At 49.8% G+C, this 16,023-nt stretch overlaps 2 protein-coding genes across 7 annotated transcripts in view; both read right to left on the bottom strand.

Moving 5' to 3' along the window:
- The window catches only part of LOC139048971 (kinesin-like protein KIF19), a 214,136-nt gene that overhangs the window by 129,537 nt on the left and 68,576 nt on the right, over positions 1-16,023 (bottom strand). The window lies entirely within an intron of this gene.
- LOC139048970 (neprilysin-1-like) lies at positions 12,459-15,896 on the bottom strand. The gene is made up of 2 exons (XM_070523979.1): positions 14,234-15,896; positions 12,459-13,670 (listed from the first exon to the last, which is right to left on the bottom strand). The coding sequence occupies exons 1-2, from the start codon at positions 15,629-15,631 to the stop codon at positions 12,675-12,677; spliced, it is 2,394 nt and encodes a 797-aa protein (XP_070380080.1). The 5' UTR covers positions 15,632-15,896; the 3' UTR covers positions 12,459-12,674.

The following is a 16,023-nucleotide window of genomic DNA, read 5'->3' as shown; positions in this document are numbered from 1 at the left end:
AATGCTTTATTAGTCTAAACTAATTTGTTGTTTCGCTTTAGTGCCCTTTTAAGTATTTCCTTTGAAAGATGGCGTTGTTCCATCACGTCAGTCAGTCGGTTTACCACAGTTGTGTGGCACCTGCGGTGTCGATATATATATACATATATCGCTTGATGCGGAAGTCAGCGGGAAAGCCAGCCACCTTCGCCAGCCATAGGCCGGGACCGCGACGCTCCCCGGTTCCGGCCTAACCGTCAATTCCCGCCGACGACGTGTCAGAACGCCGTGAGTCCACTACCGAAACCGCGGGCGCATTGACAGGAACGAGCCAGCCCGAACGACGGCAAACAACAGCAAAAACAGGACGGAAAGGCGGGGACATATCCACGGCAAAACCGTACACACAACGCGACAGTGCGAGCAACACGGAAAGCCACGAGCGAAACACGGGGGGAAAAGTAAAGGAAACAGCCGATGGGGGGGGGGGGGGGGAGGAGGGGGCGTTCGTTTTCGCGATCGCTGTGGCACCCCAGTCACGTAGCAGAGAGCGGTGCCGCGAGCACGAGAAAGAACACAACGGGAAGGAAGGGGAGGTCGGTTCCCCTATCGGCGGGCGGAGGAACCAGGTAGTGACGGAGAGTGTGGTCTCGCTTGACCGGCCTCGCGCCTGTCAATGGACAAGCGGCAGAGCGTATAAGGACCCCGAAGGATTCTTGTCGCTGCCGTCGCAGTCCATGCGGATGAAAAACAGCTATCGTTAAACTCTACGCCCTTCAGCTACGAATCACGATCGACTGTCGATAAATGCGTGAAATTTACTAAATTTTATGCCATAGGTGCTGGAGACTCCGTCGAAAACAAGTGAAGGTGGTAGGATGACGTCTTGCGCATTTTAGAGTGTCATCCTAATTTAGAGAGTAATTTTGTAAAGTACGTCATGCAACGTTTTCTTTGATAAAAACAGTTGAATCGCACACTCGAATTCCATGAACGAGGTAAGTTTTCGCCGCAAGCTTTACTAAAAAGGAGGAAAAAAATGCAATTCTTTCGCACCTGCTACCGAAACGCCCCACGTCATTTGTCCCGCCAAACGTGCTAGTGACTTCGCCAAATAGGTCGCCTGTAGCGATGCATTTCACACTCGAAAGTAACATGGATGTACTTTAGGTAAGCAGAATGAACAATTTATTACCTAAGCTTAATGTTCGGGTTCTATGCCTTGCCACCACTGTACAGTTTTACACCGCGGCCTAAGGGGGCGTAGCTACTGGCGTGAATTTCGTTTGCGTGAGAGTTTGCCAGACGGAAGATCCAAGTTTTCCCTGGTTACTTTGCATAGATTGTTGTCCGAAGCAATAAAAAGCGAAGGAGTCGAAAAGTGCCCACGTGAGCTCACAGTGTTTTTTGGCACGTCATGAGCGCTTGTTTATAAGCACGCAGATTTTCTACAACGTAGGCATGGCGGCCAGTCTTCGATGCGTGTGGAAGCACAAATGAGCCGAAATAAGAACGAGAACGAGCAAGAGAGAAGACATACTTTCCGTCGCCTAATCAGCGTTCGTTCGTGTGTGACATCTGCAGCGGAACCGTAGTCTCACTCTATGTGATCGCTGGAGAGAATGGCTGTGTTGTAACCTGAACACCCTTTTGACAAGATTGTGCATGGGTACTCAATACCTCGGTGCTAGCTAGGGTCTGGGTAAAAGCAGCGCTTATTTATTGCTGGGGTTAGGGTACAAGGCACCCCCGACAGGGGCAGTTAAAAACTGAAAAATCTTGAATAGATCAATTCCTTTACTCAACGTCCGAAGTGACCATGCACCGCTATCTCGCCATAGATAGAACAATGACTCGGTGGTAGCTAGGGTCTGGGTAAACCCAGCGCTTCGTTGTTGCTGGGGTTAGGGTACAAGGCGCTCCCGATAGGGCCAGTGAAAACCTGAAAAACCTTCCATAGATGATTTCATGGAATCAACGTCCCAAGTGATCATCGCCATCTTGCCATAGATAGAACCACCGTTCTAATTTGTTAGCCAATACGGGATGGACCTCCACCCGGCGCCCTTCACTCGTTAGCCATTTAGACCTAAACGACTCATTGTAACGGACGCCAGCAAGCGTTCACGTTCCTTGAAAAGGTGAGGAAATCTTTAATGTATTTAATGTAAAGCTACATAATGTTCAGCCCAAATAATATTGTCCCCGTATTACAATCGCAAAAGACAGGTCTATAAGTGTGACGTATAAATCAAACAGATAGAAACACATCCGTTGAACGGACAGAAACTTCTATTTCATAAGAGAAGTCACAGACTGCATAAGCGAAGAAGAAGTAGGCAGCAGCTCTGAGCAGCTCTGAGAGAGAGAGAGAGAGAGATAGAGAGAGAGAGAGAGAGAGAGTGCGAGAGGAGATAGAGAGAGGCTTATTATAAGAGACAACATTATATTTATGTCTTTCAAGACAGATGTGCAAATCTGCTGGCCCTCCATGTTCAGGTGGTGGATACGCAGCTGTAGGCGCTGCTTCAGGACTCCTGCTGTGGTACTCCTACAGCTGTAGGAGCTGTATGACATGTGAGAAGGAGGTAGCCGATGTACATGTTTTCCTCTCTTTGGACACTGTTCCTCTCGCCAAATTTAAGCGCTCGAAGCTGCGTCCTCTGTCATAGCTTGCTTCGCCAGAAATATAACTGGTTATCTGTAATTTGTTAAGGAAAAAAAGTAATCAAATTACAGTGAGCGTTACCATGTAAACGAAGTCATCACTTAATTACAAAATTTCTAAAAGAAATTAAATTGATTACAAGAGATTAATCACTTGTAATTCTCTTCGTAGAAGTCTGGCATGTATAAGCGATGTATCGCACGGTCTCTAAGACCTTATTGTTGACACCGAACCTCAAACCCTTTCATCCTTATGAAGAATACTAAGGGAGTGCCGTATTCAAAGTGGGAAAACACATGTTAAGCAAGCGAACACTGCCAGTGACCAAAGGTTGATCGTGCCCTGTCAGACTGATCGAATCTCGCTTTTTTTGCGTGCAACAGCTCTAAAACACACTAAACCCTTGAGGGTGTTCCGAGCACCCAAAAAACACCCTTTTGCGAGGCGGGATTTAGCGAAAAATGTGGGTGTGGGGTATTTTGATTTGTAAGACATTCGTTTTAGGTGAGACAAGATTAAAATTATGTGTCGCCGAAAGTTACAGTTTCATAATGATGCTGGAGTACAGCTCACTTGACAACTCACAAAGGAGGCAGCAATGCATTGCATCGCGTCTGCTTGTTTTCTCATTTTGTTCGTCTGGTACGTCGACAGGATGAACAGATGCCGTGTTGCTATAGCAACCGCGGAGCATCGAACTTTTGCGTTAGGTAAGAAAACACCAGGGGAACGCATCACCGAAAGCAACGGTTCTGTGATGCGGCACAAGCATAGTTCTCCCATGCAGACTCAGAAAAAAAAAAGCAGACTTGTGTGCCATCTGTTTGTTTCCTGCATTTGGCTTGTTCGTCTGCTGTGGTTAATTCCAGAAATGAGAGATTGCCTGAGCCTGCTACGCTGCGCCTTATCCAGTCTGAGATGTGGATGTCGATGACCTGCGTGACGCGCTCTCCAGGAAGTGAGTGCCTGACATGTCACGTGACAGTTCGCAGCACGCCTTGCGTGCGTTTTTGATAGGCCCACGTGGAAGTAGTTACTTGCACTTCCGCTCATCTGGTTGCACTAAGCAGTGAAGAACAGACGACAAGCACACGGAAAGCACAGAGAACAGCGTTTGGGGGTTGTTTGGTGGTCATATGCGAAAACAGTCCTTTGCTTTCATTTTCGTGCGTGACAAAGAACAGCCGATGATACGTACTCCGCTGCCAACATCGGCTTACGTATGCAAGTCAATAAGAGAGATTGCTCGCAGTTGGACACGCACTGTTAAGCAATGCTCTATCGCAGATTACTCTACGCGCCGGGATTTACCCGAAATGTCAGAGGCAGATGACAGTGATGTGCTGCGAGATCATTATTCATTCACTGAATCTTTCTGTCACGTATTTCCCTGAACTTCGCTAGGAACCTTACTAAGCATTCGAGTGCAACTCACTTAAAGAGATCACCTGGACTACCGCCCTTTTCCGAGACAAGCTTTTGGACACCTGGAAACACGTAGGCCATTCTTACAAAAGCGATGTTGCAGCGCCTCGATGGATGCATTCTTGAGTAGCCACTCCAAACAAACTTCCAACGCGCGCATGTGTATTTGTGATGTCTGCGTGTCTTTCCAGGAACGTGACCCTTAGCAGAAAAGAATAGTAGGCTGTACTGTCTGAACGTGAGGCGTTCGTGGGACCACGTTCACATCATTTGTTCTTGCATAATGTATTTGGGCTACTAATCTGTGTATTCGCCACCCTTTTGCGCATCTGTTAAGTTTTGCGATTACGCTTATTAGGATGGTGACCTACCTAGCAGTATAATATTTGGTATATATTACATCTGCGCTGTAATTTCTCTCTTGTGTATGAATTCAAACTTCGCCGTATCCAACGATCGTAGCGGGTCGTGGCGCTGTAGCGGAGGCCAGCTTGCAGCAGGAGACAGCGTTACGCTTGCAAATCTGGGCAAGTCCCTACTAAAGGTGCGTTCCAATTCTGGCCAGATTCTGAGACAGTTTACGTACACAACTAAGCTGACAGCTGACTCTCCGCTTAGCCGTCCACTTGGCCGTTTGCGGCGAGTATTCGAACGCAGCCTAAGTGGGAGGCATCTTCTTTCGTCACAGGAAGGACACAGTTTGGACCAATTGACACGGTTGATTGCCAGTGTCGACGCACACGGAATGCGCAGAATTTCTAAATTTACAAGCTTTACTGTGCGTGACATCACGCACTTCCTGCATGCCTTGCGGATGGTTCCCTGATGCCTTCCTAAGTAACCCGAGCTACAGTTTCTGCCCAGTTCTCTTCTCTTTCGTTTATCGCGATCATTGCTATTTTTTACATGAGGTGGGCCTGGGAAAATAGGCCACCAAAGGACCGGCTATCTCACAAACACGAAAAAGAAAGCCCAGAGACTAAGAAATGTAAAAGCAACGACAACAAGAACAATCAGAGCGAATGGGGAAAAGAAAAAAAAAGATGTCTGAGGAATAAAACATCATATAAATCAAGCACAGCCTGCCATACCCTACGCGTAGTCAGAGAGTGTAATATACAAGCCCCTTGGCAGCACGCGAATGTTCCATCACAGCCCACATTACCAGAACCTTCGTGCAGGAATAGAACAACAAGAACTACAGAACGACCACATCGTGGAGAATGAGGCACACCACTACAAATACTGTATGTTACATTGTTACAACAATTTCGAAAAAAAAAGAAAAGCGCATTAGTTACTGTTGCGAGCAATCGTAAAACATATGCTACTTTCCCGTGAAAATGGATTAAAATCACACTGAAATGAAATGAAGTTTGCTTAATTGTGCACCGAATTTCGTTCTGACGCCTTAGTAGCTGTGCGTCATTCTGCCGCGCTGGAAGAACCAATAGAAATGCGTCGCCGGCCTTAGAATTAAATTTCAGATAAAAAGAAAGAGAGAAATAATTTTAAAATTATGGGGTTTTACGTGCCAAAACCACTTTCTGATTATGAGGTACGCCGCAGTGGGAGACTCCGGAAATTTGGACCACCTGGGGTTCTTTAACGTGCACCTAAATCTAAGTACACGGGTGCTTTCGCATTTCGCCCCCATCGAAATGCGGCCGCCGTGGCCGGGATTCGATCCCGCGACCTTGCGCTCAGCAGCCTAACACCATAGCCACTGAGCAACCACCGCGGGTTGAGAGAAATGAGGGATAATTCGTAGTGGCCGATATATAGGACACAGCACGACACGCCGTTTTCAAAGTGCTGGACTGTCCCACAATATATCGTCGCAAGTGGCACCCGCGCTTGGAGTAGCGTTACCGAAAAGCCGTTATCACCCGATGACGTGAGAACTACGCACGGATGGCGTGACCACGCCGCTGCAGTTACCGCCACTCGCGTGATTTTTTTTTTTCAAAACGCGGCAATGAGCGCCCATTCCCAACCTTCGTTGTTTCACGCTAGTCGAGTGTCGCTGGAAAGATGGATGACATGCTATGAAATGCGGCTCGGCAATGCCGTGACCTCGAAAACTCATCTCAATCGCGTGGCCTTGCGCTGCAAAAGTTGGACTTGCGAAACCCCGAGTGATGTATACTCGCGGACAACTTTCTGCGGCTATGCAGGGAAAGCTACGGGAGGCAGAATGCGCCCAAGTGAGAGCGCTTCTGGAAAGAGTCCCGCGTTTTTAATCCACGTTAGTTTAGGCCGGGGAAGACAAAAACACCTTATTATTTAAACCTTATTAAAAACACCTTATTTAAACCTTTAAACACCTTAAACCTTATTATAAACAGTTAAAACTGGCTGTGGCTTAGCTAAGGTTAAGCCCAGGATGCGAAGCATACTAGCCTTTATTTTAACGCGACAGCGTTAAGGAGCTCGTGTCGCAGAAAAACCGGTGTCGTCGGCGTCGGCTCAGGCGTGCGTCGCTTGCTCAGGCGCACATTTCGTTGTCGCGCCGAACGCTGCGTTGCTCGACGCTCACCGCGTCCGATGCGGGGCGCGTAGTCGCTGCGCCGTAGCCCATTGTCTTACACCCCTTGGCGGGTCGACGGGAACGCTGTCGCGTTCCACTCTTGAAGGCGAAGCTTAAGCGTCCGCTTTGCTGCTGTTATGACGTCATATGGTAGCTACGCGGCCGCGCGCGGCGCAGCAAGGAAGAGCGTGGCTGTGCGGCTAGTATGCTTCGCATAATAAGACAGAACATACCACTGAGTATAAAGGTTTACTTATTTTGCGGCTTTTCCCTTCCGCGTCTGGGCAAACGCGAAACCGTCGCACGAGGAAGCTGCGTCGACTCATCGCCTGTTACGAGTAACCAGAAGCACTGTCAAACGCTGCCGGACTATACTTGGTGCAGTAACACATGTCCAGCCGCCACGTGCCCGTAGCTTTCCCTTCATAGCCGCAAAAAGTTGTGCGCGAGTGTAGTTTAGGTTCTGCAGTACCAGCGCTTAGACGAAGCACCCACAAAAGAGCAACGCCTACATTTCGCCGAGTAGCAACCGTACGAGTTGATTGCGTCATTGCGTCTCACCCTGAACTTTATAAATGCGAAAAAAAAAATCTGCGAGCTCCGTCTTATCCCTCCTTTATGAGAATCTGATCTGTGCTATACACCATCTGGCCCAAATGTTTACGTTATCCAAATGGCGGCCGCTCCGCCAGGCTGCAGTGTTCAGCTTGGTGGTCACGAGGTCGTGTTCCAACGACAAACTGAGCTCACACTGACTGAGGTGACAGCGCAATTTAAAAGAATCCCAGTTGATGGAAAGATAATATGCCGCCTTGCAATGCGGCTTCTAGAGTCTCTCAGGTGTAGGTATAGGCAGTCAACACAGTAAGTCGAGTGAGTGAGTCGGTCGGTCCTTCAGTGTCTTCTAGATAACTCTGACAGAGCGACTGACTGGCCTTCAGTATGACAAGCAATTACTCGATCAGCCAATCACTAAAACAAAAACTTGTATTTCAGTAAACAAAATTATCAATATATTGCAATAGTTATTATTACGTAGTTGTTCAACAAATAGCAAACATCACAATCAACTAGTCACGCATTCGATCACCAAATCAGTCAACTGACGGTAGTCGAATCGTACCCCCAGAATAATAATAAAAAAAACACTTCACTGTGACGTACGAAACAAGTTGCTTTTGATGTGCTTCGTCACATTCCCGCTTACATTCACTTTTAATCAAGCGAATCGGGCTAGGCTTTCAAGCTGTCAGCGGTAGTCTGGTCTGTTTCTTTCCGTTCATTGTCTTTTTTATTGCGCCTTATCTTCTCTCGACCTACAGCGGCTTACACTGAGCGCACATTAACGACTATTCGTCATCAGTACACATTGCACTCTCACTCGGTTACTCCACGCACACGCGTAGCTACAAAGCAGTGTGTCACACACGCATACGACTGCCAAGCTTCGACAACCTAACCCAAGCTGGTTGATGCGAACACAGAGAGTGCGTTAATGACATACCCTTGACAACTTAAGAGCGTTGTTGGTCAGACGCAAAACATTTTTTTGACGAATGTAGCTGGAGGTTCGATTTTTCCCCAGTCATCCACGGTCATTTCCATATCACTAGCTGTCATTATAGTCCTTATTACCTCACGGGTAATTGCGGCAGGTAGCGGGAAAGCCCGACAGGAAACGTACGAGTTGAGTGCCACTGAGAATCAACACATTCGCACCGTATAAACCGGTACCTGTAAAACAAAGAACAGGGTAATAGGAACGAACGAAGTGCACTCCTCCGGTGTACTGTAGTTGCTCATTTATAACGCACCCTGGATCGTAACACGCGGTCAATTTCCAACGGCCACAGCCGAAAAACGCCGTTAACACGCCACCCCTTCCCCGATTTGTATATTTCAAAGAAATGATGAATACAGTGCTGTTGACTAGTTACTTAGCACGTTTTTCATTGTAACCGAAGAAAATCGGCTGAATCCATCTGGCGACGATGGTCGACAGCAATGTGTTTAGCGCTGAATCAATATATAGCGACTCAACGTACTGCCACCAACTAAACGAGCTAACGCATTAGGCGTATACTGCAGTGGCGCCCCTCTTTCGCACTTCCCTAAAAGGCTTCCCACCTCTGTTCCCTAAGAACACTCGACGCCATCTATCGGTGCCGCCGCGAAGCCTCCACGTGGCCTCCGAGATGCGCGGGGCGTCGGTGCACGCGAACGCGTCGGTGCACGCGAACGCGGTGCACGCGAACGCGGAGCCCGGGTGCCATGCGGCACCCGGGCTCCTCTCTCGCGTTTCTTTCCAAACACGCCGTGCCACCTGGTGGCGCTGCCGAGAACTCTACGTGTAGCCTCCGAGACGATAAGCGTGGCGCACGCGTAGCCTCCGAGACTGCTAAATGGGTCCTCGCCTGTCGCACTGTCAGTGGCGCATACTCGCTGACTCAAGTTGGCGAGAGGTTCGTTGAAGACCGGCACATACCCTGCATATACCTCATTCGAATAGAAAACTTCCTTGTGCGATATTTCCTTTTTGGCCAGTAACCAGTAACATTTGTTGCTGACACTTTAGCGGCTGCGCGATGGGGGTCAGGTACGTGTTCGCGTATACGACAGCGGCGGTGCAGGCTGACGCCGCGGTCCAGCAACGCAGCCAGTACGAAAGCCCCAGAGCGGCCTTACGACCAGAACGTCCGCGATGAATCATCACTTAGAACAGGCAGCAAGCAGACCCCTACACTTCTGCCGAAAGAAGTCGTTTACACAGCTTCGCCGCATTCCATGCATCGGTTGCTCAGGTTGGCACACATCTGCTGAAGCTTCTTCTTCGAGGGGACGGGAATAAAAAAAATGCGCGCGTTAGAATTGAGTAAATGCGGTACGTGTACCCCTGCAGTCACGAAACGTGCGAAACAAGTCGCTCGCTGGCCGCACGTTCAATAAATCGACCAATGAATGGATAATGAATGTCATCGCTGGAGGGTATACCGCTGTGCACGACACGGGAAGCGCGAAAAAAGAAATATTAAAAAGATGTCAGCTTCTGGGGACTCGATCGAAGCTACACGTCGCGGGACGCCGTTAGATACTTCACGAGCGAAAATTCGCTAGAATCGTTGATGTGGCCCTTTTCCCTTAGAAAACAGGCAGCGAAAAAAACACCCCTGCAGAGGGACAAAACAGTCACAGAAGCCGCGTGAAAAAAAATAATAAGGCTGGTAATTCTCAGTATCGAGCTCTTCGTAATCACGGCAATACAAAACGACGCATAACAAAAAAAAAAGAATTCTGAGAAGTCGCAATTACATCTTTTGTTCTCTTTAGCTTTAGTTTACTTAGTTATTTATCGAGAAAGATAGTTGTTTGCTACTTTCAAGGCTTGATGGATATATATTAAATTGAAGGCCTTTCAAGTGCTTCCTGTTCATGCCGCCCCATCCTCGGCCGACCCCCTGAAGCATGCGTGTAGCAGTTTCTGACGTCACTATCCTGATCTTGTAACAGGAAACTTGTTGGAGGAATAAAAATGACCCCTCTGTTCTTGACACATTCTTGTGTCATTTTTGATCGAGGCTGATCGCCCAAGCAAAAGATATCTCTGCTGCTGCTGCGTTTATTCACTTACCATCTGTGTTATTTAAATATGTAAGTAATCTCTCTTGCATATTTATGAAAGCCTCGTGACTTTCGATTAATCCGCCTGGGCCTGTAGGTGTCAGCTGCCTTTGAGGTTGGCGTCAGCGTCGCGAATAAATACTTTGTGACGACTCAGTCGAGGCCGCTCAGTGTTGCGCCGATGAGCTCTCGTGAGAGCCATCAGCCATGAAAGCCAAAGAGCTCTCGTGGTTAGGGCCCGGGCCGCCGCAGAAGCCACAGGGGTCCCGGACTGTAGGGACCCCTCCTAGACTTTGTTAGGGGTTGGCCCTTAAGGCCTCTCCCAACTCTCTCTTGTATGTATGACCATTAAAAGTTTTCCACCACCACAACCACCACCGATGAGCTTTTCCAAGCACCTGTCGATGTAGTTCACCGAGCACTTTGTTCGCGCCGGGCTGTCTTGAGGATGAGCCAATTCATTGTAGGGAGGAACCGAAGGCCAGGAAAAGGCGATCGTTCAAAGCAAGATAGCGAGATTTCTCGATGTCTGTGCTTTATAAGAAGATATGGTTTGTAGGGATTCCCGATGAAAAGGGATAAAATGCAATCTACTCGGAAGTCGAGCATGAAGATATATACGTGCAGAGAAAACCGAAACAGGTTTATTCCACTCTGTGAAGTTCTGTGTACATGATTTACTTGCCGCTAAGCTCTGCCGCTAAGCCACCACGACGGGTAAGATTTTACGATGTTATGTGTAGTGTTCGCGCTTTATAATCGGATGGGACGTACATAAATTTCAGAAGGACGGAAATTGTAATCTACCCGAAAGTATAGCTCGAAAGTACAGAAAATAAGAACTAAGAAATAAACTTACGTTTTCTTCTTCAAACTGCGAGATTACGCAAAATTCATTTGCTTACGCTAAGAATTTGTGATATATATTTTTTGTGCTAGTGATCGGATGTCAAATCACGCAAGTTGCCCATTGAAGTAGGGTAAATATATTTCCAGCCTTCGGCGAAGTTTGTACAACGTATACGCAAGACGCTGTACCCCCGTCGTGCGCTGATTCAGAGGGCCTACGTTAGCCGTGAATGATGCGCTAGTTTCAAAGCTGAATGAGAAAGATGAAAGAAGGCTAATTGGTCGCCGCTACGACATTCTGCATATCTCGTGCCGCGAGCCTTTCTCACCTCTGATAGCGCTCCCCTATTGCCGACTGAATACATCATCATCATCATCATCATCATCATCATCATCATCATCATCATCAGCCTGGTTACGCCCACTGCAGGGCAAAGGCCTCTCCCATACTTCTCAAACAACCCCGATCAAATATATGGATCGTTCGTTTAGCCAGTTCCTCACTTTGACCCTTGCTTGCCTGAAGTGCTTCCGCGGTGTTAGCGGAAGGCTTGGTAACCCTGACATGCGTTTTAAGCTAACTTCAAGACACTCTGACCGCGGGAAGTAGGATTGACAGCTGCAGCACTCCAGTAGGTTTCGTTAACCTATATTTATCGGCGTGCAAAAAATAACCGGAATTCATTATTTCACGTCAATAGAACAAAGGGCATCGTGGAAGTGTCAAGAGTCTCTAGAGCGTTGTATCAGCTCGTGTTAATAGCCAATATCACCATCATACCTAGGAATGTTCAGAGTGAGAGACTGTGTCAGCGAAAGCAATCGCATGGGAATAAACAGCCATCGTTACGTGTGGTGACGCGTAGGCCACATCGCACTACGAGTTGCACCGGACTCTCAGATTGGTGCAGATATCTTATTCTCGCGGTATTAGTGTACGGCGGTCGAGAATGGTCAAGTTTAGTTGCACCTCTTCGCCTAAGAGCACCTGAAGTTCCACTGTAGCCACCTTAAACGATCATTTGTGCCCGAGAGGAAAAGAAAGCGAATTCAAAACCACCCGTTAACAAGAAGCTACAAAACCTACCGTGTACAGAAGGCCTCTCACGGCATCAATACGTACGAACAAATACGTATGACTGGAAACACTTCGAGGACACCGCGGTAATAACAGCACTTCTAACCACAATGGGTTAGAATTCTATCTTGAAAGAATGGTCACATCCCTCCCAGTCAAGGGAGATGACTCGCTCCCAAACATAGTCACTGATAAACAAGCAATTAACCTTTTTAAAGATAATTCGTGATAGTCGATGGTATCACAAAAAAGAGTGATTTGACAGAAAACTAATTTGTACCTCAACACAAAGTCAGTTTACGCCAGGAAAGTCAATAGAAACACAACATTTTTACCCCTTTTAAGAACGAAACTGTACAAAAGACTGCGTTCAAGGGCGAAATATTTCACATGCCGCTAATTCCTGCTAATACAAAGGTACATACCTAGAAAGATTCGCACGTAAACGTTCGTCAACTTCAACAGCAAACGCCTACAACAATGCAACAATCTATCCTCGCAGTATCCACAACCATCGCGCTGTGAAACTACGCGCGAGTCCGTTGCGCAGATACGTCGTCAGCGTTCCCGCGCGGCGCGTCTCCTTCAATCTGCGTCTGGCCCACGGGCAGGTCCCAGAAGGAGCACCTGTCCGGCACACCCATGGGCTCGTGGGGCTGGCAGTCGAACGCGTCGGCAAACTCCACCAGGTGCATGAGCGGCACGTTGCACCTGTTCTCGTCGGTGCTGTACAGACCACGCCTTCTCCGACGCCGCCGCGAACCGTAGGCGTTGTGCGGAGAGCACAGCTTGAAGCAGTGGTTGAGAAAGAAGAGCTGTTCCCCCGAGAACTCCAGAAAGGTCGGCTTCTGGCCGCGTTCCTGTATGTACGAGCGGTACCTGTAAGCACCCAGCACGGCCGGAAGTGAGGCGAAGTCGGCAACGTCCTCTTCGGTGGCCTCGACGTCGCTTCCGCCATCGCCATATGCCTGGCTAAGGCACTTGACCCTGTCCCGGTACTCATCGAGCACGTCCGCAGACCACCAGTCCCGGAGCCTGCCGTGGGCGTCTCGGTCCTTGCCTCGCTCGTCGAAGCCGTGCATCACCTCGTGTCCCACGACAGAACCGAGGCCGCCGTAGTTGAACGCCGTCCACGTCCCTTCGTCCAGGTACGGCGGCTGCATGATGGCTGCAGACACGAACATGGCGTTCAGCTCGCGTTCGTAGAAGGCGTTCAGATCGAGCGGGTTGAAGTCTCGCGTGGCCACGTGAACACCCGCGGCGAAGTTGGCGAGGAATAGCCGCGTCGCGGAGCTGGCGGCCCCGAGCGACGTGGACAGGTAGTCGTCCTGCACGTTGAAGTCGGCGTAGTGCTGGTCCAGCGCGTCCTCGTCGACGAGGTAGGCAGGTTTGACGAGGACCTCGTCCATGCTTCTGATCTTGGCCTCCGCCGCGCTTCTAGTCGGTTCGTCCAGCCAGGGAGTGTTCGCGAAGATGGCCGTGAACTCCCTCCTGATGTCCTTGGTGATCTTCTTCGCCAGGGTCTGTGCATCGAGCGAGAGGCATGGTAATCATAAAAACAGCCTTAACGTCCGGTAGAAGAAACCTACCACCTCAGCAACCGAGATCGTACTGTAGACGAGATTGAAAGGGCTTGAACAAGCTTGTATGCGAGTACCCTAGTAATCTTGATAATCAGTGGTTGCGTATGCCGCAAGCAAAGCTTACAGCCGTAACCTAAGCTCTCAAATGACGTGTAAGGTATGCCCTGACTGACTCGCTTACTAATACCACGCACCGGAAAAAGATAACGAACCAGCAACAGCAGTATCCCACGGGTCTATTACTCGGAACGCCTTACCCAGCTCTCAAGACGCCTTGACGCTTCTCGTTCGTGAGAAGACAGGCAACTATTCTTCATCAACGTAGACGAAGACACATTCTGTCTGTCTACTTCTTCTACTTGGATAAAAAAACATCACAGTGACACCTTAATTTATCTGCTAGAGACGAGGGGCGGCTTCTAGCTTTGAGATTGCACGATTGCACAGCGACGTGAAAAGCGTGAAAGAGGAGGTGGCGTCCTGGATACTCCTGTGAACCTCACCTCAGCCTTCGGCGTCGGTGTATTTCTGAGTAACGGGTAACCAGCGGCGAGCGGCATGACATCGACGACGCGACGGAAGCAGTCGTTCACGTAGCTCTGCTTGTCCTTGAACACAAAGGTGGCCGCCTTATAAGACGCTCGCGGAGCGAGCTGGCGAAGCAGGGTCCAGCCGAGGAACATGGGCAAGAGCAGGGGGTCTTCGTCGGCATGCATCAGCACTCTTCCCACCTCGCGTAGAGCATGGGCGTTGCCGACCTTGACGTGGTGGTCACGTTCGATCCTGGAGTACGGCTGTATCTGCTTGTTTATGACGTCCACCCAGACCTGAGGATCGACGTCTGGAACCAGCGACGGCAACTCGTCATACTTGATAGCCTGCGCAGGCTCGTCGTCTGTTCGCAGAGCGGCTATGATGCGCGAGTCCACGTCGGTGATTTTGGTGGACGTGGCTTCGGCTTCCGACCGCTGGAAACCTGGGAGTGCCTGTAGCTGGGTCAGGAAGAACTCTCCCAGCTTACCGGAGTCCTTGAGGATGTTCCTCCGCTGCAACCACGAGAAGAGTTCGTCGTTCCGGCCGATGTCGACGGTCAGGCGCCCTTCGTCCTCGTCGTGGTCGACGAAGAGGTCGACCACGAACATGACGTGAATCTTCCATGTGAGCGACAGCTCCACCATGGTAGCTACCAGCCTGTCCGCATCCTGGGGTTGTACGTTGGGAAATTCGGTGTACAACTTCATGAACTCGGCCAGCTTCTCTCTCTCGGACGTCTTCTCGGCGACGACGTTCGTGCACGACTCGAGCATGGCGGCCGCCTTGAGCACGGCCGAGTGCCCCGTCTTCTGCATCAAAGCAGAGGACGGTCGTCTGCTTCGTGCCATCAGGAACGCATGGGCTCGTTGTAGACGACTTTGGTTCGAACGGAAATCGAAAGAGCCGCTATCGTTCGACGAGGACGGAGTCGCATCGAGCCCGACCGAGCGTATGACCAGATTTCTAGCCGGCGACTTCGCTTCCCGAGCCTTTGCGGCGGCGTTCTTGAGGGCATCTTGTGCGTGCATCATGGTCTCCTCGGCGACTTTGTCGGCGACGCTCAGGTGACCGTGGGCGTGGTCCCGATTCCAGCCGCCGCATACGAAGCGGTAGAAGTTCTCGCACGGCTGCACGGTACGCGTGAGGGACAGTTCGAGAAGCCGCGTGAAGTTGGCGGTTTTGCGTACGCTACCTTCGTCGACGGGCACGTAGAACAGCAGGTACCAGGCCAGCGTCGCAGCCAGAGCCACAACGCAGAGCAGTCCGAGCAGGACCAGGCAGAGCTCCGTGTAGTCGGCCATCACGAATTCCGCTTCCGTCTCATTTACTGTGCTGTCGTCGGTGCTACCGGAAACCTCCTGAGCCATGACGACCGATCCCTGGCGAATTCGCGGCAGGCTATCCTGTACTAGGCAGGACGGGCGTCTGGACGGCTCGGTCCCGCGAAGGAAGCCTACAGAGTAGTCCTAGATGTCGTTTCCTACGACCTAGCTACGCTAGCGTGAACGCTACGAAGGTGCACTGGCGAACGTGTCGACGAAGTCGTCTTATCGGCCGATTCTCAGCGCTCTGCCCTCGAGCTTCGGATGCGGAAGGTTCCGGGAACGGCGTGAGGGATACCATGACACTGGTGATGACGCCCGTGAAGTAGTAAATTTCGTAAACTAATGAAGACGATGTTTGGAAAGGAGGTATTTGATTCCAACAGAAACTCAATGTAAGCAGTTTGCTTGGGACCCAGCGAAGAAAATATCGTGAA

Source organism: Dermacentor albipictus, chromosome 8, assembly GCF_038994185.2.
Source record: "Dermacentor albipictus isolate Rhodes 1998 colony chromosome 8, USDA_Dalb.pri_finalv2, whole genome shotgun sequence".
Lineage (NCBI taxonomy): Eukaryota > Metazoa > Arthropoda > Arachnida > Ixodida > Ixodidae > Dermacentor > Dermacentor albipictus.
The sequence above is the reverse complement of the archived record's forward strand: the minus strand, read 5'-3'. Positions and strand labels throughout refer to the sequence as shown.